The following is a 23,992-nucleotide window of genomic DNA, read 5'->3' on the forward strand; positions in this document are numbered from 1 at the left end:
CAACAGTGGCTAGATGGGAGATGCCAGAGAATAGTGGTGGATAATTGTTTATCGGGATGGAGGCCGGTGACTAGCGGGGTGCCTCAGGGATCTGTTTTGGGCCCAATGTTGTTTGTAATATACATAAATGATCTGGATGATGGGGTGGTAAATTGGATTAGTAAGTATGCCGATGATACTAAGGTAGGAGGTGTTGTGGATAATGAGGTGGGTTTTCAAAGCTTGCAGGAAATTTATGCCAGTTAGAAGAATGGGTTGAACGTTGGCAGATGGAGTTTAATGCTGAGAAGTGTGAGGTTCTACATTTTGGCAGGAATAATCCAAATAGAACATACAGGGTAAATGGTAGGGCATTGAGGAATGCAGTGGAACAGTGAGATCTAAAAATAACAGTGCATAGTTCCCTGAAGGTGGAGTCTCATGTAGATAGGGTGGTGAAGAAGGCTTTTGGAATGCTGGCCTTTATAAATCAGAGCATTGAGTACAGAAGTTGGGATGTAATGTTAAAATTGTACAAGGCATTGGTAAGGCCAAATTTGGAATATTGTGTACAGTTCTGGTCACCGAATTATAGGAAAGATATCAATAAATTAGAGAGAGTGCAGAGACGATTTACTAGGATGTTACCTGGGTTTCAGCACTTAAGTTACAGAGAAAGGTTGAACAAGTTAGGTCTCTATTCATTGGAGCGTAGAAGTTTGAGGGGGGATTTGATCGAGGTATTTAAAATTTTGAGAGGGATAGATACAGTTGACGTGAATAGGCTGTTTCCATTGAGAGTAGGGGAGATTCAAACGAGAGGACACGATTTGAGAGTTAAGGGGCAAAAGTTTAAGGGAAACACGAGGGGGTATTTCTTTACTCAGAGAGTGATAGCTGTGTGGAATGAGCTTCCTGTAGAAGTAGTAGAGGCCAGTTCAGTTGTGTCATTTAAGGTAAAATTGGATAGGTATATGGACAGGAAAGGAGTGGAGGGTTATGGGCTGAGTGCGGGTAGGTGGGACTAGGTGAGATTAAGAGTTCGGCAGGGACTAGGAGGGCCGGAATGGCCTGTTTCCGTGCTGTGATTGTTATATGGTTATTTAGAAACATTATTGTATTAGGTAAGCAAACTTGTTTTAGAAAAGGACTAAAATGTTATGTGTGTAATGAGATAAATCTGATGATACCAGCGAAATAGGTTTAAAAAAAAAACACTTATATTGCACCTTGAACATTGGACCACCATACAAAAATTAACTAGATTAAATTATGAGACATTCATCACTATTATGTGCCCTGTTGTATGACGTGGGTGATCATGGTCTTTCACCTGTCTTTAATCTGAGAAGCTCTAATAAGCTCTTCAAAACTTTTGCCTGTCCATCCCTTGATGTATTTCAGAAATGGCATGTGTTGTCAACTGCGCATGACATTTTTATTCCATCAATTTTTTCCTGTCACTATAAGATGTTCGAACTCCTCTTTACTCAGTGCAGTCCCCAGAAATTCCAGCTGCAATTTCCTAATTGATGATATCAACTCTCTTCTTATTCCGGCTTTTCCTAACACTTCCTCACTTGTCACTCTGTCCTTCCATGGTATTTTCATCTTACTCTCAAAAGCGCATTTTTGCAGCTTTGAGTCCTCCCTCATTTTGCTATGATATTGTCCAACATTCACGTCTGTATGTTAGTGTGGAATGAACATAGCACCGCAACACTCTGAGTTTCATACCCATAAGCAGATATCTTATTCTTTAGTATCTTGCTCAAATGCTCGAACATGCACGAGACATTAGGGCATACAAAAAAAAGTTTGTTTAAAAAAGAGATCGACTTTAAGTAATGCTAGATATAAAGTTAAAAACAGGAGTCACTTTAGGAGGAAATGCCATAGATCATGCACTCAGTTACTGAGGTAACAACTATCTAGGGTGGAGTAATTAAAACAAGAAACCCTAGATGGGCCACTGTAAGAATGCAGATATTTATCAGTGCTATTGCACTACAAAAAACAGAGAATGTAATGATGGTACATAGTGTGAAAATGAAGGTTGAGATTATAAAATTAGGATGCTGATGTAGCTCAACAAGAGAGGACTGGCAAAGTCAACTCAGTCCATCATATGATATAGTAAAAGATTGGAAAGTGGAAATTTTTGATCAATTCCAGTTAAATGGTATTCATTATGACATTTCAATAACTTGAACCTACAACAAGAGACAAACAAGAACTATTCACATTTCTTTCTTCTTTCAAATAATCTGTTGTCAGATCCATAGGAAAGGACAACAGTGGCAAAGGATCAAGCTTGGTTTTAACAATTAAAATGTCAAAAAGCTGCTAGCTTTACATCGTGAAGAATGGCTAGATGGCTCAACAACAGAAAGTAATTGCCACTAGCTCTAAAACGATCTCATCAAGACAAAGTATTTTCAAACATTTACTCTCATTATTCAGCCATTTTCCAACTAGTTCTTTTAGCAAAAACTACCAACCAAATACAATAAATTCTGACCTATTCTGAAAAACAAAAAAATGTAGATGTTGTAAATCTGAATTTGAAACAAAATGTACTTCAACTCAAGCAATAACTGAGAAGAAAAATGCTAAAGTCTCATAAACCTGAAAGATTAATGCTGTTTCCCTTTCCAACTGACCCAATGACCTTTTTGAGATTTCCTGCTTAGCTTTGCAAAGGCCAGCTCTTCTATCCAAAAAATGGGCATATCTGTGCCCTTATTCATCCAGCCTGAACTAAAGGCTAGAAAGTCAAATTAGACATTGCTCTTTAAGAAGTACATAATAATATTTTCCAAGTATAATCCAGACCAATTTCGATGAAAATATGCACATTTTAAAATTATAAACCTCATAAAAATGGATGAAAATTACCGTAATACAAAATTGCAGCAAAATGTCCAGTTTTCAACCTTCTCCCTGGAACTATTAGTTTTCAGCAGGATACAAGCATTCAAAATATCTCTTAGACGATGACTGTACTAACAGTTATACACAAGTAAGTGCCTTCTCAATGACTCAATAAAATCTATGAATTACCACTAACATCAGAGATTCTGGCACATCCTGGACAATGCAGTTTTACACCTTGTAATTTTCTGTTACAAAAATTATTTTTAAAAAAACAAAAATTTTCAGCAAAATAATCATTAGCACTTTACCTGAGGGATAGGAAAGTGTGTTGCATATTGTATGTGCCTGGGTTGTTCATATGGTGAAGGAAATGCATCATTCAATTTTTCTTTCTGTATTAGTTTCATTTCTTTTTCTGAGGCAGGTTTCTCTGGAGATGGGCTGGCTTTGGATTCACAGTGCATTGGGGGAGAAAACACCTACAAATTGATGAAATGAAAAATAAATCAATTAATTGAAAATGTAAACAGATGTAGTACATAAAAATTTATCAAACTGAATTCCAGCTTCAAGAATTGCTCTTCTACCATGCCACTCCCCACATCATGTTGCTCTCACCCAAACTCTTCCTGAAAGTCATCCACAATTCTTAATTCCTACTTATCAAGGATGTTGTCAAGGAGAGATTAACAACAAATAATATAATTTGTTTAAACTCCCACATGAGGAATACCTATTTGAATGAAGTAGTTGAGAATAATGGTACTATAGGACATAAGTAAATATTTGTATATAAAAAAGGCAAAGAAAGAAACCAAAATAGATAGAAAGAGTAAAATTAAATGGCACTTCTAATTGGGAAGCTTTGAGCTAGGTTTCAACTTCATTATCCAACAACCAAATCAATACAAATAATTATTAGACTGCCATAGATGAGATCATAAATCAACTTTCAAAGTTACCATGTGATAATGTATAGGTAATTCTACTACATGTTTTAGGTTCCAAAGAAACCTCACATTATAGAAAGTGCAATTAACAGGCTTCCAAGCACAGATTTAAACTGTTTTTTCCCCCCAATAGCAATATAACCAACGCAGTCTGCATAATACAACTAGTTTTCCTTATTCCATCAATCATATTATAACCAATTTATGCTATGGAAAGAGGCATTAAAGCAGAACAACCTACACTAATAAGCTTTTACTAAACTGCAAGCAAACATAATTTTATGATCACTGATTATTGATCCACGTGTGTAGAGTTTCCAAAAAAACTATCCTTTATCCTCTTAATATAGAGCTGCAGCCATATGTTACGTTATCACCCTGCAATCCCATTACTACATCTGCTTAGCAGTGAATCATATTTCATATTGTGTGGAAGAATTTCACAACTGCTTTAGCTTTCTTATGTTCAAGCTTGATTAGCCTTTATAGAAGAATGAATACAGACCTTAAGTACACAGGTGGTACAACACCTTGTTCTTAATAATTTTAAATTGATATTAAATAATTTATTTATGTTGATGTGCATTTGCATAAAATCCATAAACCCTTAATAGAGAAAGTGAATTCTAGGTGATCTTCCAAAGAAGGACAACATTTAAATGACATGTGTTTTTCAAAACAATGAACACTTTAGTATACTAGCAAAAATCTAAAAACATTCATTTCTGCAAACAAGGATGAGAGGGAGCAAGATACACATAAAGACAATGAATAACATAAAATTGCACATGCAAAACAATAAAAGTAACTTACAGCAAAATCAGCACTAAAGTCACTCTTTTCCACATCTTCAAAAATGGCACTGGAGTTGTGATCTATGTCCATACTTTCTGGTAAGCCTGTATCCTGTAAAGAAACACAATGGTATTCCATATGAGATTTACCCAAGATTTCTAAATCTGCTTGTACTTGTTGATCATTGATCATTACACAGGTCGACCTTCTCTAATCCGACTGCCTGTCGTCCGGTTCCTTTAATAATCACGGCACTGATTTCAAATTTTCCAGGCCACCGTACCAATCTGCTATGCATTGTTTTGGTTGCACTAGATTTGTTCACATGTTGGCGCGCTCTTGTAAGTACAGCCAAGTGATTCCTGATTGCTTTCCTGCATTTATTAATATAATTTGCATGAGGTGCAGCTGTCCAGCACCCGTCAGCAGTGAGGGAGCTGGCGCGCGCTGGGTTGGTCTGCCTTCTTGCCCGCCTGCCAGCAATCGCGCACTGCCCTCCAGCGTCGCCCAGCCGGCGCTCCGTTCTCTTCTGCCTACAACCTCAGATCAGACGTGGTGACCCACTGAATTTAAACATATTACTAAGCGGAGGAAAATAAACTAGCGAGGATTCCCTCAGTAACTGCGAGTGAAGAGGGAAGAGCCTAGCACCAAATCCCCGGCTCCCTGGCGGTCGCATGAACTGTGGCGTATAGAAGACCTCCTTTCTCCGCCTTCTGCTTCTGCTCACCCAGATGTGCTGCCACCATCATCAAGTTTTTGAAGAAACTGTTGTGCCAGTTTCAGTACCAGTTCCTGATGCTTCACTCATTTTTCAAGATGAAGATGTTGATGATTCTGACAAACCCACACTTGCAGACATGTAACTTTGCCTGAAGGTATATTAAACATCTCATTTTAGAAGCATGAGTGCTCAACTGTTCTGTGTAAGTTAATTCCTGTACATTTACCTGTACCCTTTATTTTATCTGTGCCTGCACAGTATATTACTTTATTAAAATTTCACTTGCTACTCATTTAATATTTCTGTTTCATTATTATCTAACTTGTACTGATTTACATGATATTTTAAAGGCATGATGAGGCAGTTAGCTATTGCTTAATGTGATCCTTATATAATTTGGCATTTTCACTAATCCAGCACTCCTCAGGTCCCAATGGTGCTGGATTATAAAAAGTTAACCTGTATTAAAAATGCAATCAAAGACTGGAGATGAAGTGCATCCAATATCCTTTCTAAAAATGAAGCCCTACTTTCATTGCAATGCCTTGAAGAAAATGATGACAAGAGATGGAATAAACTTGACCTTAACATCACCAAACTGCCTGCTGCAGGTGACCAATGACAACACAGCTTTTGTGGAGATGAAGTTCCACTTTCAGACTTGTGGAACGCTAGTGCTGTGTTAAGTAAAAAACAGAATCTGCTGCTCAAAACCAAGCATGGATCAGATTCTATAAGCCTCAATGGAAAATGAAATCAATCACAACAAAATCTGTTATCCCATAGCCTGGCATATCCCTCAATCCTCCATTACTGTAAAGGAAGATGACCAAGATTCAACTGAGCATACAGGATTCACCAGCAAGTATTAGTTTGAAGAAGCTTATAACCACAATATTATTAATTGGAAGAAACAGAGCTGAACAGTCTCACAATGAACCAGATGAAAGCCTACAACCATACCAATCAACAGCATTCAATCCAAACCTTACTACAATATTGTACAAACAAAAGACAAGGTCTGCATAATGTGTAAGACAAAAGTGACATTAAGATCAGAGTTGATTAATGAAGTGCAAGCTGACCATTCCTCACAGCACATAAATGGCTCCGCTGGGGAGAGTGTTAAGAGCAGCAAATTTCTGGGAATGCACGTAACAGATGATTGCACTTGATCTCTCATCACGGCCACTTTGGTCAAGAAAGCACTAAAGCATCTCCAATTCATGCAGAGATTGAGGCGAGCGAGGCTCAATCTCCCACCCCCCCCACACCCCCAATTCGAACCAATGTTTACACGAGCACTGTCAAGAATGCCCTGATCAGCTGCATCACTGTCTGGTATGGGAATTGTAAGGCATCTGACCACAAATCCCTACAGAGGATGGAAAGGAGTGCTGTCAGGATCATTGGAGTTTATCTTTGACCCATCAAGGTATTTATCCAGAGCACTCTGTACACAGGGTCCTTAGTATCGTCAGTAATCCCTCACATCTATCCAATAATCTCTATGATCTCTTCCCATCAGGCAGGAGGTACCATAGTATTAGGACAAGGACAGTTAGCATGGGAAGCAGCTTCTTCCCATAGGCTGAGAGACTGCTGAACTCCCTGCCAACAACACAGGTCTCATGTATAAATGCCAGTAACATTATACTGTTTACTTTTTTAAACTTTTATTATAAATGCACCTTATTATTTTTTAATTTACTTGTGATGATATTACTTTATGTGCTGTGTGTGCAAGTTATATATACCGTGCTGTGTACTTTGGTTCAGAGTAATTTTTTTTTCAGTTGGCAACAGTTTCATTTGCACGGTTGAATAACAATAAAACTGAACTTGAACTCAGCATCATAGAAATTTACTCAAGCAACAGCTTTAAGACAATTTTATCAAAGGACAGCCATAAAAGGGCTTTTCTTTTGATTGTCTTTATACTGTTTGAGTCCTAATGCTATTTATTAAACAATAAAAAACCTTGCTCAGACAAAAAAAAATTCCCTAGGAAATTAAATGACTATCACTTTTACTAGGTGAACTATTGTCAGTGGGCTAACTATCTGTTCATAGAATCATAGAAATCTACAGCACACTACATGCCCCTTGGCCTACAATGTGATGCTGACCATTTTTTCAATATATGTATATTGTAATTGACTTACTTGTTTATTTATTATTATTTTTATTTTATTTTATTTTTTCTCTCTGCTAGATAATGTATGGTATTGAACTGCTGCTGCTAAGTTAACAAATTTCACGTCACATGCTGGTGATAATAAACCTAGTTCTGATGTAATCTACTCTAGAAACTACCTAGAATTACCCTACCGCACAGTCCTCTATTTTTCTAAGCTCCATGTACCCATCTAAGAGTCTCTTAGAAGATCCTATTGTATCTGCTTCTACCACTGTTGCCGGCAGTGCATGCCACACACCCACTACTCTGTGTGAAAAACTTACCTTTGACATCCCCCTTGTACCTACTTCCAAGCAACTTAAAACTATGCCCCCTTGTATTAGCCATTTCAGACCTGGGAAAAAGCTTCTGGCTATCCACACGATCAATGCCTCATCTTATACATCCCTATCAGATTACCTCTGATCCTCTGTTACTCCAAGGAGAAAAGATCAAATTCACTCAACCTATTCTCATAAGGCATGCTCCCCAATCCAGGCAACATCCTTGTAAATCTCCTCTGCACTCTCTTTATAGTATCCACATTCTTCCTGTAGTGAGATGACCAGAACCAAACACAGTACTTCAAGCAGGGTCTAACTAAGGTCTTATATACCTTTAACATTACCTCACGGCTCTTGAACTCAATCCCACGGTTGATGAAGGCCATCACACCAAACACCTTCTTAACAACACTGTCAACCTGCGCAGCAGCTTTAAGTGTCCTATGGACACGGACCCCAAGATGTTGCTGATCCGCCACGCTTCCAAGTCTTACCATTAATATTATAATCTATCTACAAATTTGACCTACCGAAATGAACCATCTCACACTTATCTGGGTTGAACTCCATCTGCCACTTCTCAATCCTATCGATGTCCCACTGTAACCTCTGATAACCCTCCAGACTATCCACAACACCCCCAACTTCTGTGTCATCAGCAAACTTACTAGCCCACCCTACTACTTCCTCATTCAGGTCATTTATAAAAATCACAAGGAAGAGGGGTCCCAGAACAGATCTTTGCGGAACATCGCTGGTCACCATCCTCTTTGCAGAATACGAACCATCTACAACCACCTTTTGCCTTCTTGTGGGCAAGCCAATTCTGCATCCACAAAGCAAGGTTTCCTTGGAGCCCATGCCTCATTACTTTCTGAAATAGCCTTGCATGGGGAAACTTATCAAAAGCCTTACTAAGATCAAATATACAGAGCAAACCCTCAGCATAATGTACATGCATACTGCAGTGCAGGAGTTCTTAACATGGTGCAAGCCATTTGCAGTTACTCCTGACTTCTTACTGTGTCCCTGGAATTATCAGTGAAAATAAGGGAACTCTGTAATGTACTGATCTGAGAGTCCAAATACATCTCTCATCAGGCCACAATTTTACATCAGCCAATACTGGTTAATCTAGAGCAGCCCCATCCAATTGAATTAGGCTGACCTCTATTTTTTAAAAAATGAGGTTTATTTAGTTTAAACCTTTGGTTTAATTAACATTAAATATTTTAGTGCATGTCAATGTCAATAGAAATTCTAGGCAGTTTCTAGGGTAGGATACATGTGGGCCGAAGGGCCTGTAATGTGCTGTAGATTTCTATGTTCAATTGTGTATGAAATTTCAATTATTTTAATCATGTTTTCATCTGTGTTTCTAAATGTCTGATCATATGAGGACTCAGTGCCATGTCCAAAAGGCTGCAATGGAGTACCAATAGAAGGCTCCTGAAACAATGGAAATGACATACATTGACTACATACTCATTTTGGACATGCATTGTTGGAAGCTTTGGTATACGACACAGACAGGTTGGCAAGGTATCATGATATGCCAAATGTTTAGTTCAAGACTCAACTTCTCTCGTGCTTCAGAGACAGAATCAAACTACTTGGAACACATACGAACATCATTTGGGCACTGTAACTTGATGACTGAGGCACAGCTAGAAGAACTGTTGCTTCACAACATCAGTGCTACCCGTGTGGAGTCTGCACATTCCTGTGATTGCACGTTTCTGTTGGATGCTCAAGTTTCGTCACATATCCCAAAGACATGCAGGTTGATAGAACAGTTAGTCACTTTAAGTTATTCCTGCTCTTACAGTAAGTAGTAGAACCTGTGGAATATTTGATGGCAAAAAATAGAATTAATTAACGATTAGTGTCAATAGTAGCTGATGGTTGGCATGAACTCAGAGGATCAAAGGGTCTGTTGCTTTGTGGTGACTCTAAACTGAAGCTAATTGATTTCATTTCCAGTGGGAAGCACAATTATAATGTTCAAAAAACAAAAAGACATGAGCACACATCACCCGGCTGATGCCACAGGGATAAGGAGACTCCAACAGACCTCCAAATTCAGAGCTTAAAAGGTGTTTTTAAAAATTGGTAAACCAGCAACAGAAAATGAAAACTGTGGGAAATAAAGAGTTCTTTACTTTCTTGTCAGGAACAGTTGAATTAAGAGAAATTTGCAAATTTCAATTTGCAATTGAAATTAAGATATTAATCTTTGAGCTGCCTCTCTGGATACAAACTATTGTTAGTAACAGTAATGTTTGAACAGATATAAACTTCAGGCATGAGAGGTATGTACTTAGTGAGTCTACATTCTCTGGGTTTGGGTGGTTTACAGAGACAAACCTAAAATTAATACATTCAACATATTGAATTCATTTCAGCTAGATGTTCCACCATTTTACTTTTTGAAGTTGAATTTCAAATTCAAAATCATCTATTAGCTGTTAAAACAAAGATGTTTTAATAAATGACTTTCACGTGAACCTCAAGGATCCTTACCACACAAGAACATACAATACTCCTTTTGTATCAAATTACAAACTTAAAAAAAATCCACAAAGAAGTGTCCTGTTTGATTAAAAGCTCACAAAACAAGTGCATCAGTGTCCCAGAGTGTGGTACATTGCTCTAAATTTTAGTACAACAAACCCAGAACACTCAGGAATAAACACTGGTAGTTATGCTTCCAGTACGATAGTGGTGTGCTCAGTTGCAGCAGCCTCTCTGGGCCCAAACAAAGATGTAATTGTTTGTCCTTGCATTTTTTGTGCGACTGCAAGTTACCAGTGTATATTGAGTATATCAAGTACAAACGTTTGTACTACAGATCTGTCCCACTAGCGATGGCAGTGGAGTTGGACTTGTGTGCTGTGATGCTGCACACGACACCCACCCAAGGAACAGCATCAGAGGCAATGCACTATCCAACTTAAGGTGCAAATGATTGTCTTGGATGTTTTTCTTGTGATCACAAGACCCTATTGGACATTGATAATGCAGAATACTGCAAGTTCAGTTAACTGGTTCATTTGTGAGACCAAGGGTGGGGGAGCTGCATGGCCTCTGTTGTTGCATGGGCCCAGCCCTCGTGCTGCAAGGTCACCTGTTGTAGCTGCCCAGGGAAGGAGACGCCAGTGCCAGTGTAGTTGAGAGCTGAATTCTATGCTGGTTTGAAGGCTAGCCCTTTTCCTTGGTGCTGCCCTCCAGTGTTTGCTCAGTGGAAGACAAGCTTGGACTGTGTTCACCTGCACTGCACTAACACACGATGAGGACTGCTGCACCATTAATCTACAGGTCAGGACACTCAGGTTCTTTGACTATTAAATTTGAGATGAAACTTAAGCCTCAAATGCAAATTCAAAATTCACTTCTTCCTGTCGCATCCATGAGCCCAGTTTAATGGCCAATCTCACCTGGCATAGTGAAGGCAAGTTAGATAACACCACAAAAATGTACATTCCTTACCATGATGGATATAAGTATATCATTTCAGAATGAAGCTGCAAACATAAGCAAAAGAAAATTTACAGTTCAACTGACTATGATTGCAACCCAAAGGAAAGCTCAAAGTGGAAGGCAGAGAAAATTACAAACAATTTCCTTTTACCTCAAGTTTCACACTGTTATTTCCTTCCTGTTCTTTCCGATCTTGCTCTTCCACAGCATCATCTGCAGGTGAGCGCGGTCTGGGTACATGTTGCTCTGATGACAGATCTCCTCGGGATATCAGTGTGCACATATAGACGTTGTGCGAAAAGACATCATGGCGAATCAGCTCACAGAACAATAACACCAAGTTGGCAAATTCAGCCTTCTCACTTTCACTACTGGGATCAGCTGAAATGTAATGACGATAAAGTCAAAGGCAACAAATGAACTAATGACAAGGTACCCTTTGACGTATATGCACCTCTCTGCCTTATGCCTGTAACCCACCCCAGCACCAGCAACTCAGTAATGAGGAGACCATGGTTAGAAATTAATGAGGCAGACATTGAGGGCAAAACAGCAATTCAAAGTAAGCACTTTATTTCAGTGTCAGAATCCCCATAATTTGAAGGTATACAAAAATTAATACTCAGACTCCAGCGCTGAACTGAGGAAGTGCTGCTCTGTGATTCTTTACTATGTTAAATAAGGACTTTATTTGCACTCTCAGGTAAACGCAGAAAATCCCATGACAGTATTACAAAGTAGTAAACTATTTCTGGTGCTTCGTCAATATGAATTACTCACTCAGGCCCTGTTCTGCTCCTATATTTTATGTCTTATATCTCATTGGTGAATCTCAGAGAAAATGCAAATTAGTTCCCATGTATTTTACATCACAAATATCACTAAAGATATTGTGTAAATGTTTTTATTAAGTTAAAAGTGTAGAACTCTTCAAGATATCTGCAAGTAACTTTAAGTTCATTGCCAATTATTTCAACTCAGGTTTAAATTGTGGAATTAGTAGAAAATAAACAAGTGTTTTTAGTTACAATGTTCCAGAACTCCATGAAAAGGAAAGCTATGCCTGAAAACATGGGGGGGGGGGGGGGAGAAGGAAATAGAACTGGTGCACGCAACAGAGCTGAATATTAATAGCAGACCACTGGTCAAGAATGGAAAAGAAATGAAGATTTAAACAATGGAGTGTAGGGTGTGCTGAGGCCGGGAAGGGGGGGGGGGGGGGGGGGGGGGAGGGTGAACAAGTGCAAAATGTTTTCACTGAGAATGGGGCTAGAAATAAAGAGATCAGGATCTGTCATATGTTGTTCAGAGCAAGGCGCAGTTGCTGAATAATGTCCAGAATGGAACAGCCAATAAAATAAAGGAGGAAATGAAACATGGAATTCATTGCGAAAAACAGTGGATGATCAGAATTTCTTTGTCAGTGATGAAAGAAGAATGCTTTTTTCTTTTTCTGCAAAATAAAGGGGAGGAGATGAAGCAAATTAGAAAGCTATTCAAAATTAGAGTCATTAGTGTATTTATTGTAACACACACTAGGTTATTTCAAATGAGAGAATTAAAAAGATTTGGAAGGAAGCTACTTATGATGGAGTTCACCTGCACCTTTACAGAGATCGGAAGCCAAATATCTCCTCCCTTATTGTAATTTCAATCCATCTGAAAACATTCCTCCAATAGCAGTGAAGAACTAATTTCAAAATGACAGTCACAAAATAGATATTGTACTTTGTAAGAAGTACTCCAAGACATTGAAGCGGTTGCCCATTCCGCAATTTCTATTCAATTTGGGCTGGACCTGTGCTGGCTAATTTTAATGAATGAAATCCAAATACAGTCTGATGCTGATGACAACTTCCATTTCAGAGTTGGCACCTTCACATCCAAGACATACTCCACAAAGATGAAAGCTTTAAAGGCATCAGTTAACCAGGGAGCAAGCCAAGTGGATGTCTGCAGACACCAGGGTTATGACAATGTAAATATAGAAAAGCTAGGATGCCTGAGACTTTTGCACAGTATTGCAGTAATGTTATGTATTGCATTATACTGCTGCTGTAAAAAAAAACAATTTTCTTAACATGTGAGTGATGATAAACCTGATTCTGATATGGGTCTCTATTGTGGACTGAAAGTGGGAAGGGGGCAGGGAGAGGGGGATCATGGTTAGGGAAAAGGGGAAGGAAGAGGTTAGGGAGGGGGAAGCACCAGCGAGACTTCTGTAATGATGAATAAAACAATTGTTTGGAATCAAATGACCTTGTTTGGTGTCTCAGGGCTGTGTGTGTCTGCAACCACACCACCACCCACCCTCGGCACTCTGTCTCTACAACCTGTCCCACACCACACCTGCGGTGCTTCATTCTCGACGTTGCCAATATCCTTTGTTCCTGCCAAATTTACAAACTCGTTCTCCGCTTCACATTGACGAATACAAAAGTTTTAGGCACACTAGCACGCTCATATGATTCCACAGACAGGTCTAAGCATATCTGAATTTATCATTCACCTTCAGTTTTCATATTTCCCTGATCTTAGTTACTCATATGATTTCCAAAACTTCTTTAAAAAATATAATGGAGTAAAACCATGAGCAAAGAAACTCGGTTATAGCAACACAACTTTTGAAAGATAAATACAGTAAATTATACAGGTAAATAGTTATGATAAAGTTAGACATCATGTCTTGCTTAGAAAGCAGATTGGTGCATAGCAATGTTTTCAGCTGTTTCTAAAAAAATAAAAACTAGCCACTATTCATCATTTACTGACTGAATAAAAACCTTGTCTCAGACATGGCCACCTCACTACAGCAGACAAAATAAAGTCAACAGATTGCTCAGTAAACTACTTACTGATCAACACTTGTACACAATTTCACATCAAGCCAGCAGTAAAAATACGTTTTTAAAATCTTACACCCCATCATCCTCACTGATCACAACATTTTATAACAAAAGTTGATTCGTTTGAAATTCAAAGTTAACATTTGTGCCTTCAATTTAAGGTGATGTCTCAGTGAGGGTTTCTTACAACATTCCAAGACATTTCATTGAATATTCAGCTACAAGTTCACAGACAAATTTTACAGTTGGTCTCCTTCCTGCTCTCCAACAAGACTGAATAAAAATGCTAATTTCCTACAGAAACTCCACTCTGTTCAGGTGAGTGGAAGTTTTACAATCTAAATTGGTCACAAATGAGACTAGCAGTAGTCTTGTAGATATTTCTAGCATCACAGATGTAACAATGTAAAAGTTTGTCAGGAATTCACAAGTTATGGAGTTATGTGGACACAACAGGTATTAATTCAAATGAGAACCAATCTTCAAGAAAAACCTGTTCTAATGTAAATTGCAAACAATAACCAGTTTGAAATTAAAAGGATACATTTGTAAACAAACAAGCTATTCAAGAAATGTGGTTTGCCAACACATATGACTGTGAGACATTTTGGCCCATGGCATCAGACAGCAAGTAAGGGGCTTGCTCCCAACATTTTTTCATGCCATAGACCAATTCCATTAAGCAAAGATCCCAGGTTGGGAACCCCTGAACTCAGTCAATTTGCATCATTATGACTGTCACTTAGCACATCAAACATGGTCATAGGCATATTTGCTCTGGTGATCAAAACTGAAACGTTTGGGTACCGAAGAGTCAGCTCTCACAACACTAATTTTGACTGGATTTTCTGTCCTTAAAGCTTTTAGACCATGCACGTGAATTATTTGTTGCATCAAAGACATTTAAACATTCAATGGTGTCTTGTTAGTTACAAAGTGCTGGCATTGTAAATATGTAATACACTGAATAATTTATCAAACACAAATTATTGAAGAAAACAATGTCATTTTAGGTATTACAATTTTTTTGAAGCATCTTCCATTAGCTTTGTTCAGAGGGTCTCCAAGAGAACACCTGCTTGTTGTGATGAATAACGACCTTATGTATCGAGCAGCTTCAAATTTACAATGACTTAGTTGCAGTCATAAAAACATCAGCCCTTCATGTCTACAGTGAAATTTAACTGTAAATTAAAGTATTTGAGTGAAAGCAGAGCTGGAAAGCATATGTTGCTTCAATCTTGCTACTGGCTTAATATCAAACTTTAATGTAAATGTAAGACTAGTATAAGGATAACTGAAAACTAAGTTTTACTGTTGACCAGGTATCTGCATTCTCATTCTCTTTCCTCTCAGCATGTTCTCAGTTCTGCACTGCATTACAAGTGTATAATAAGTAAACATCAACAGGCTTCTAAATCAAAATACAGCACAAGATATTACTGCAATGAAAATAATCAGCAATTTTGTGGTACTTTTGTGAAATACTGAAGGTTTGAAACTTGTCCTGAAAACACTTACTCAGCATAGGAGCTTGTGTGTCCAAGAACTGAAGCAACACATCTTGGAAAACAGGAATGCTGGCACTAGTGAGAGAGCCAGATGAGACAGACCCCTTCTCATCGACCACTTCTGATTCTCCACATCTCTAGGAATATGAAAAAAAATGAAATTATAGATATTGCCAGATTTACAATAGCACATACTACGGAAAAGTGAATAAAAAGAAACAGCATATTTTCTGAGCACAAACTGACAACCAAGGCAATTTTGCTGCTTCAAAAGATGGGAAAAAACTTCTCTTCCCCAGTCTATTGCCATTGTGTAAACTTTCAAATTTTCAGCGAGTGAACAGACTTGACCAAAGTGATGCTGCCTAATTTTCCAAATGAATTAGAAATATTTTTCTCTCCTGATCTAGCTGTTTAATACCTATCATACCTTCCCACTATCCCAAAACAAAAAAATGTTGGTGAATTGGTGGCATCCGTCAGTCTCGAGAGACCATGGATCTGCGCCTGGAGTTTCCAGGGCACAGGCCTGGGCAGGGTTGTATGGGAGACCGGCAGTCGCCCAAGCTGCAGGCCTTCCCCTCTCCACGCCACCGATATTGTCCAAGGGAAGGGCACTAGGACCCATGCAGCTTGGCACTGGTGATGTCCCAGAGCAATGTGTTGTTAAGTGCCTTGCTCAAGGACACAAACACGCTGCCTCAGCTGAGGCTCGAACCAGTGACCTTCAGGTTACTAGTCTGATGCCTTGCCCACTAGGCCACGCGCCAACACTTAAAAAAAATATGGAACTGTATTAAAATTTACCTATTTTCATAGAGAAAAAAAGACAGAAATAATGAGTGACTATGTAATATAAAGCAGAAAATACTTGAAATATTCAGCAGATTATTTATCTGTGGAAGCAGAAACAGAATTAATTAACCATGTGCACTATTTTGTTTTTGTATTATTGATCTATTAGATACCTTGATTTTGGAATTGACTACTGACAAGGAATCTTGCTAGAACAACTAATCAGGTAAATGGAACCTCAATTTGCTTTTTCACCAATATCCTATAAGTCATCACTAAAACACTCCATGCACTGAAATCGTAACTGGGCTTAATGAACTACCCATGAACTATATAATTCAGAAGAATGATAACAGTTTAACTAAATTGACCTTCTACGATATTGATAAACCTACAACCTCCTAGGGTTATATAAAAATAGTTTGATAAGACCATCCCAATACAAACTGGGCATTTTTGTACATCAGACAATTGAGTGAAATTCACCATGAGGTAAAATAACCTCACTAAAAGACAAAAGACTGCTGTAAAAAATAAAAGTATCACTGCACTGAAAAATGCACAGCTCAGATTGCATGAGTTGTAGGGAATTTCAAGATATTCTTAAATTCTTCAGTGATGGATAGGATGAAGCTCTATTTAACATACAGGATATTGTAGTTTACCTTTAGTGCTGATCGTACCAGGACTCTCAAATCACAAGCATGAAGACAACAGAGAGCATGTCATGATGAAAATTCTTGTTGAGGCACAACTCAAATGGGAAAATACAGTTATTCTTCACTAAAATGTTGTACTACAAATTCCCAAATTTTCAAATAAGTTCTTTTTCTCCATCTTGACATTCGGTCTGTTCACATTTAAGATGTTTATCATCAAATTTCCTTCTGAATCAGTTACCTTGAGTAACTCTTTATCCTCAGTGATTTCACTCTACACGTAAATTCCCCAGCCCACACTACTAACATCACCCACTTTGAAAACTTAAAAGCGCTATTCAAATCACTAACTCCAAAACTACCACTCTCCAGATCCATCACTCATGGCTTCCCTGACATTGCAAATCTGTTCAACTGATCCCTTCATTATTAAGATAACATATTTATTTATTACCTAATCATGTGCCATTTCCCATTCATTCATGCATTGCTTTATCATCATGCATCTTCACATAGTTCTCTATCACTGGTAAGATTCCTCAACACCTCAGTAGTTTTTCTATACTTTCCTCGCCATATCACATTCACTAGCCTCTAGTCTTTCTCTAATCAACATTTTCTCTTGGTATTCCCAACTACTTATTTCCATTAATGCTCTGCTCTATTTTCATGGGCCAATTCTTCTAATAGTCAAACAGATCACTATCACATGGGCTTCCAAAAATGTATCCCTATGATGGGTTTTTATTAACACAAAGATTAATTCAATGAAACATACACGTTAAAGATTGTATTGTGCATACCCCACACACCCTATTTCACAACTGTATCTTAATATATCTTATTTTCTAAGAATTAAACACAGAACAGGAACAAATTCTACTGATTTACAATTATACAAAAGGCTAGTGTACAAGGAAAGCCAAGTCTAAATCATATGATAAAAATCCTGTTTCCTACATGATTCAAATAAAGGGACATACAAAGCAGTAAACAAAATGCTGCAGGAACTCTGGTCAGGCAGCACCTACAGAAGAGTAGATGGCCTGCTGAGTTCCTCCAGCATTTTAAGTGTGGTGCTTGGATTTCCAGCGACTGCAGAATTCCTGTTGCTTGAAACAGTCAACGTTTTAGGCCGAGTCCTTTTTCAGGACTGAGAAGCAAGGGAGAAGATACCAGAATAAAAAGTTGGGGGGGTGGGAATGGAAAGAGGCTAGCAGGAAAGTGATAGGTGAAGCCAGGTGGGTGGAAAAGGTCAAGGGCTGTAGAAGGAAGAATCTGATTGGAGAGCAGAGTGAACCATAGGAGAAAGGGAAGGAGGAGGGGACCTGGGGGAAGTAATAGAAAAGTGAGAAGAGGTAAAACATCAGAATGGGGAACAGTGGAAGTGGAGGGGGTATTTATTTACCGGAAGGAGAAATAAATATTCAGGCCATCAGGTTGGAGGGTACCCATATGGAATACAAGGTGGCACAAGAGGAGGCCATAGATCAACATGTCGGAGCAGGAGAGGGAACATACTGTCATGAATTTCAAATAAGAGAATCAGAAATGGGCAATTGAGATGCATCTCACCTCAGCTTCAATTTCAGCTTGCCTCTTCTCCAATAGTTTTGCCACAACCATGGCACGATGTCTACCTGAACGCTTGCAGCTCACTGCCCATTCACAAAGCAAAGTCATCACTGCATCATCATCTGGCAACATCTGGACAGAAAAAATAAAATTCCAATGAACATATTGCAGATTTCTTCAAAACAAAAAAGATAGAGAACATTATGGTTCACCATCAACACAGAAAGGCACCCTTGAAGTAGTAACATCAGGCACAAGAATTAACATTAACTGAAGGCAAAGTTTGGTGACTGGAGGCAAAATATATTGGAAGTAGTTCAGAGATTCACAAGGCCAAAGATTTGGCTTGTAGCCAACTAGAGTTTAGGAGACTGATATGGGATTCAAACAATCAAAGTCCTGAGGGATTATGATAAGGAAGATGTGGAGACGTTGTTACTGCTAGTGACACGTACTAAATCTGAAGATTTTGGTAACCAGAGAAAAGTCATTATAGAGTACAAGAATGGGGGATGTTTAGAATCTCAAGACATTTGGACATTGTCACATACAAGGATGATTAATGGTATGGTAAGTTCCTCTGTTAAGAAAGTATGAAGAGAATTAATCTCTCAGACTGATTTACCACTGGTTTCTGAATCAGGGATTTTTTTTTGAGTAGCCATCAGAGGCAATGAAGTCTATGATAGAATCGCAACTACTGGCTGGATTCAGATCAACATCTTAAGACAATGTCACACTCTCTCAGCATTACCAAGTGACAGTAATCAATTAGAAAGTTAGCTCACATTACTAAGACACAAGCACTCCGAGACCTAAAAAATGGAAGCAACGAGACACTGATTGTTGTGATACAAGAAACTACAGTTCCACTCCAAAACATCTCCAACAACATCTATGGCCCCAACAGCAGATAGAAAATCTGGCTGCTATTGCGGTATTTAGAAAAAAAATTAATGGCCTGGTGTCAGAAAGGAAAACATCAGGTAGCCCAGGTGGATTGTGAGTTTGGTAGTGAGAATTAATACTAATAAATTCTGAGTCCTTCTGTGTCTGATTGGTTCAGTACCATAACAAGGATTCTAAACAACTGATAAAAAATAAAAAGGGAGGTGATACTGTGGGAACCAGTATTTGCAATGGGACAAAGATAACAAAATGGTTTGGATGTGGACTGTATTATCGATGTACAATGGATTTTGGTTAATTGGGCACTGGTTAATCAGGGAAGTGCTTATTTAGGATAACTAAACTAATTGAGAAAATAGCCAAGATTCCCTTCGTATATTTGAGACATGATGCCGCTTAATTGTGATGGGAGACAGTTGCTGAACAGTTTCTAACCAGCGTCAGTTGTGTATACTTGCGTGGTTGTTAGACACTATACTGCGATTAGAGTGAACAGGTTTTAAAATAGTGCCAGTTACATGTGTTTGTGTTCAAAACGCAGCAATTTTTGACATTTGGTGAGAAATAAGCAATAAGATAATTCAGAACTGTATTGCTCAGTCCATTTTCAAGCATTGAAGCTTGGAGATGCCAGAAACCGCCAGGAGTGAAAATGAAACAATTTCCCTACTTCAACAAGTTGAAAATTATAAAGAATTTTAAGGTATGCATAATCACCTTGAATGTTACAATGAAAATAAAGATTTGGAGAATGCTCTAAATGAATTTTTCTGTTGATAACTATTGGGAATAGCATACATTAATGGTACTGTAGCAGTATTAGTAATATTGTAATTTAAATACATAACTTGTTATTCAGTTCAATGGTAGTTGGTCTTTTTTTTAAAATATCTTTTTAACAATTTCCATGCAATTTCAGCTAATTGGGGCAGTTGCTTAATTGGGCCAAAATGTACTGGTCCCAATATGTCCCAATTGACTGGAATCTACTGTATTATCTCAGTGGAGGAGAAAGAATAGCAGAGCAATGGGTCTTGGAAAAGGAACTCTTTACTGAACTCTTAATTGTAAAGAACTTCAAGAGCCAACACTAACAAAAAGGTACCCCAAAATAGAGGAATCAGATAAACAGAGAAGCCACAAATGTGACTGAGCCAGAACACTTCACATGTTAACAGGTGATAGACTCTGCAAGGTGTGAATGTCTGTATATTGCCTTTGCAAGTAAGAGTTTGAATAAATACAAGCCAGAGGTGCATCTTTATTACATATGCACAAATTTGACATTACAGAATAAAATGTTAAAAAAAAGAGGTTGCCTGTTAAGACACAAAGGTTTGGGCTGTAAAAAGGGCCTTAGTAGTCAAAATTTTAAATATATTTAAACACAGATTTACAGTAATTCCTGACAAGCAAAATGATAAGTTAACATAAGTAGAAACAAAATATCTAGTTCAGGTTACAGTTCGATCAGATACAATCTTGCTAAATGGATGAATGATGCCAAAGGACTAAGTAGTCTACTCCTGCACCTAAATTGCATGTAACATGCAATGAAAGAAAGAATACTTGCGTACAATAAGTGAGGAAGACAGTTAAGAGGTAACAGAAATCACCTTTTGTACTTATCAAGTTAGCCAGTCATGCTGATGCGCACAAAAATACATATCAGTAAGAAATGGCATTTCTGGAAGGTAAAAATCAATATAAAAACTCAATGTTTTGATTTCATATATCGATTTAATTTTTATATTGCACTCTAGGAGATGTTGGAGTATGCAGAGCAAGACAGAGATCTCAAAAAAAGTGAACAGGGACAGTCAGGACATTTTGTGCACCATACATCACGAGGGGATCTTAGAGAGTGGATAGTATTTGTACTCTCCAACATTGGGAAGGTCCAATAAAAAGACTTAGATTTAAGTGGAAGGGCCATTGTTAAGTAGGCCTGTGATAAGAGTGTTGGCTCAAAGAGCCTTCAGCGAGAATAGCTGGAGAAGGTGGGTAGGTTTGTTTATTTAATTTTTCTTTCTTTCATATTGCAGTTAAGGCAATGGGGCTGCCAGGTAGGATGGAGGAATGCTCCTCTTTCAGCACGTGGGAAGGCAGGAAGGCCTCTAATGTCCTTGATGACTACACCTACAACAGGCGCAAATTCTTACATTCTTACATACCATGCAAAGGAACTGGATAAACACTGGATTAATCAGGAGGCTGAAGGGTTGTTCGACAGTCCATACATGGAGGCAGTTACATCCAAAATGCAGGACACAGGTAACTGGGCAACCATCAGCAACTCCCCTCAATAACAGGTATACTGTTTGAGGGGAGGGGGACATGGAGAGAGAGAGACCTAGCAAAGGAAAGCCACAATGGTCAGGTTCGGCACAGCCAAGAAGGGCCAAAAGGCCTGTTTCTGTGCTGTAATGTTCTATGGTTCTATGGTCTCCGGCACAGAGTTTGACACTGTGCTCAGAAGGGAAGGGGAGAGAAGAAGCAAGCTGTCGTGATAGTGGGGGATTCAAGAATTCAACAGACAGGAGGTTCTGTTGAGGAGGACAAGATTCCCAAATGGGATTTGCCTCCTGGGTGCCAGTGTCAGAGTCAGCTTGGAAGGAGTCCAAAGTACTCTTAAATAGGAGGGTGAACAGCCAGAGATTGTGCGATAAGTCAGTACCAATGACATGGGTAGGAAGGGTAATGATGTCCTGCAAACTGAGTTCAGGGGCTAAGTTAAAGGACAGGACCTGCAGGGTTGTGATCTCAGGATTGCTACCCATGCCATGTGCAAGTGTAGCCAGGAGAAAGAAAATCATACAGTTTAACATGCAGCTAAGGAGATGGTGTGAGAGGAAGGCGCTTCAGATTTTTGGATCATTGGTTTCCCTTCCAGGGAAGGTAGGATGTGTACAGGCAGGACAATTTGCACCTGAGCTGGAGGAGGACCAATATCCTTGCACAAAGGTATTCCAGAGCTGTACAGGGGGACTTAAACTAGAGTTGCAGGGTGATAGAGATCAGAGTGCCAGAGCAGATGGTGGAGTGGTTGTGGGGAAAGGTGCTGTTAATCCCACAAAGTCAAGAGTCGGAAGATTGAGCAAGGTGGGACGAATGTTCTGAATTGTATGTATTTCAATACAATGTATTTCAAAGGCAGACATGATTAGGACATGGATCAGCACGTGGAATTAAGACATTGTGGTCATTAGTGGGATGGTTCCATGAAGGACTGGACTGGCAGCTCAAGGTTACGGTGTTCCATTGTTTTAGACACGATAAAGCATGACAGATGGCATTACGAGTCAGGGAAAGTGTCACAATAGTGCTCATAGCTGACTGGACAGCTCATTAACTGATGCTATATGGGTGGAACCGAGGAATAAAAAAGAGATCTCCCCATTCATGGGATTATATTATCAACCACCCAATAGGATTGAGAGGAGCAAATTTGTAGAGAGATTGCAGACTGTTGCAAAAAACATGAGGTTGAGATAGTAGGTGATTTTAACTTTCCACATATCAACTGTAACTCCCATACTGTAAAAGGGCTGAATGGAGCAAACTTTGTCAAGTATGTTCAGGAAAGTTTCCTTAATCAATACACAGAGGTCCCAACTAAAGGAAATGTGATACTGGATCTCTTATTAAGGAATGAGACTGAGCAGGTGACAAGAGGTTTGTGTAAAGGAACACCGCATCTAGTAATTATAGATGCTGTCTAGTAATTATAATGCCAAAAGTTCCGATCCTCGGGTTGAGATTTTAAATTAAGAGAAACCCAATTTTGGGGGTATCAAAAAGAATTTGGCAGGTGAGGACTGGGACATGTTTGTTTCAGGCAAAGATGTGCTTGGTAAGTGTAAGGCCTTCAAAAGAGAAAGTTTGAGAGTAAAATAATTCTGCCAGATTAAAAGGCAAGGATAACAGGTTGAGGGAACTTTGGTTTTCAACATGGAAGTACATAGCAGGTATAGGCAGGACGGAACAAATGGCATACTGTACTTGAGAAGCAAAAGAAATTTAAGAGAACACTTAAGAAGGAAATCATGAGGGCTAAAAGAAGGCTTGAAGTTGCTCTAGCAGACAAGGTGAAGGAGAATCCTAAGAGCTTCTAATATTAAGAGCAAAAGAATTGCAAGGGACAAAATTGATCCTCTTGAAGAGTGGTCATCTATGTATGGAGCCAAAAGAAATGGAGGGGATCTTATATGGATTTTTTGCATCTGTATTTATACGGGAAACAGGCAGTGTCTATAGAACTGAGGCAAAACAACAGTGAGGTCCTGGACTGTATACAGATTACAGAGGAGGAGGTGTTTACTGTCTTGAGGCAAATTAGGGTGGATAAATCCCCAGGGCCTGACAAGGTGTTCCCTCAGATCCTATGGGGACTAGTACAGAAACTGGCAAGGCCCTAGCAGAGATAATT

General features: G+C 38.8%; 1 protein-coding gene across 3 annotated transcripts in view; it reads right to left on the bottom strand.

The window, feature by feature from the left end:
* The window catches only part of med12 (mediator complex subunit 12), a 144,747-nt gene that overhangs the window by 69,087 nt on the left and 51,668 nt on the right, over positions 1-23,992 (bottom strand). For all 3 annotated transcript variants that reach the window (XM_073058129.1, XM_073058130.1, XM_073058128.1), the window contains exons 11-15: positions 18,655-18,786; positions 15,636-15,762; positions 11,420-11,649; positions 4,620-4,712; positions 3,165-3,335 (exon numbers count right to left, since the gene is read on the bottom strand). In XM_073058129.1, the coding sequence (XP_072914230.1) occupies positions 3,165-3,335; positions 4,620-4,712; positions 11,420-11,649; positions 15,636-15,762; positions 18,655-18,786 (753 nt within the window). The remainder of the gene's footprint in view (positions 1-3,164; positions 3,336-4,619; positions 4,713-11,419; positions 11,650-15,635; positions 15,763-18,654; positions 18,787-23,992) is intronic.

This window comes from Hemitrygon akajei, chromosome 10 (genome assembly GCF_048418815.1).
Source record: "Hemitrygon akajei chromosome 10, sHemAka1.3, whole genome shotgun sequence".
In the NCBI taxonomy this organism is placed as follows: Eukaryota; Metazoa; Chordata; class Chondrichthyes; order Myliobatiformes; family Dasyatidae; genus Hemitrygon; species Hemitrygon akajei.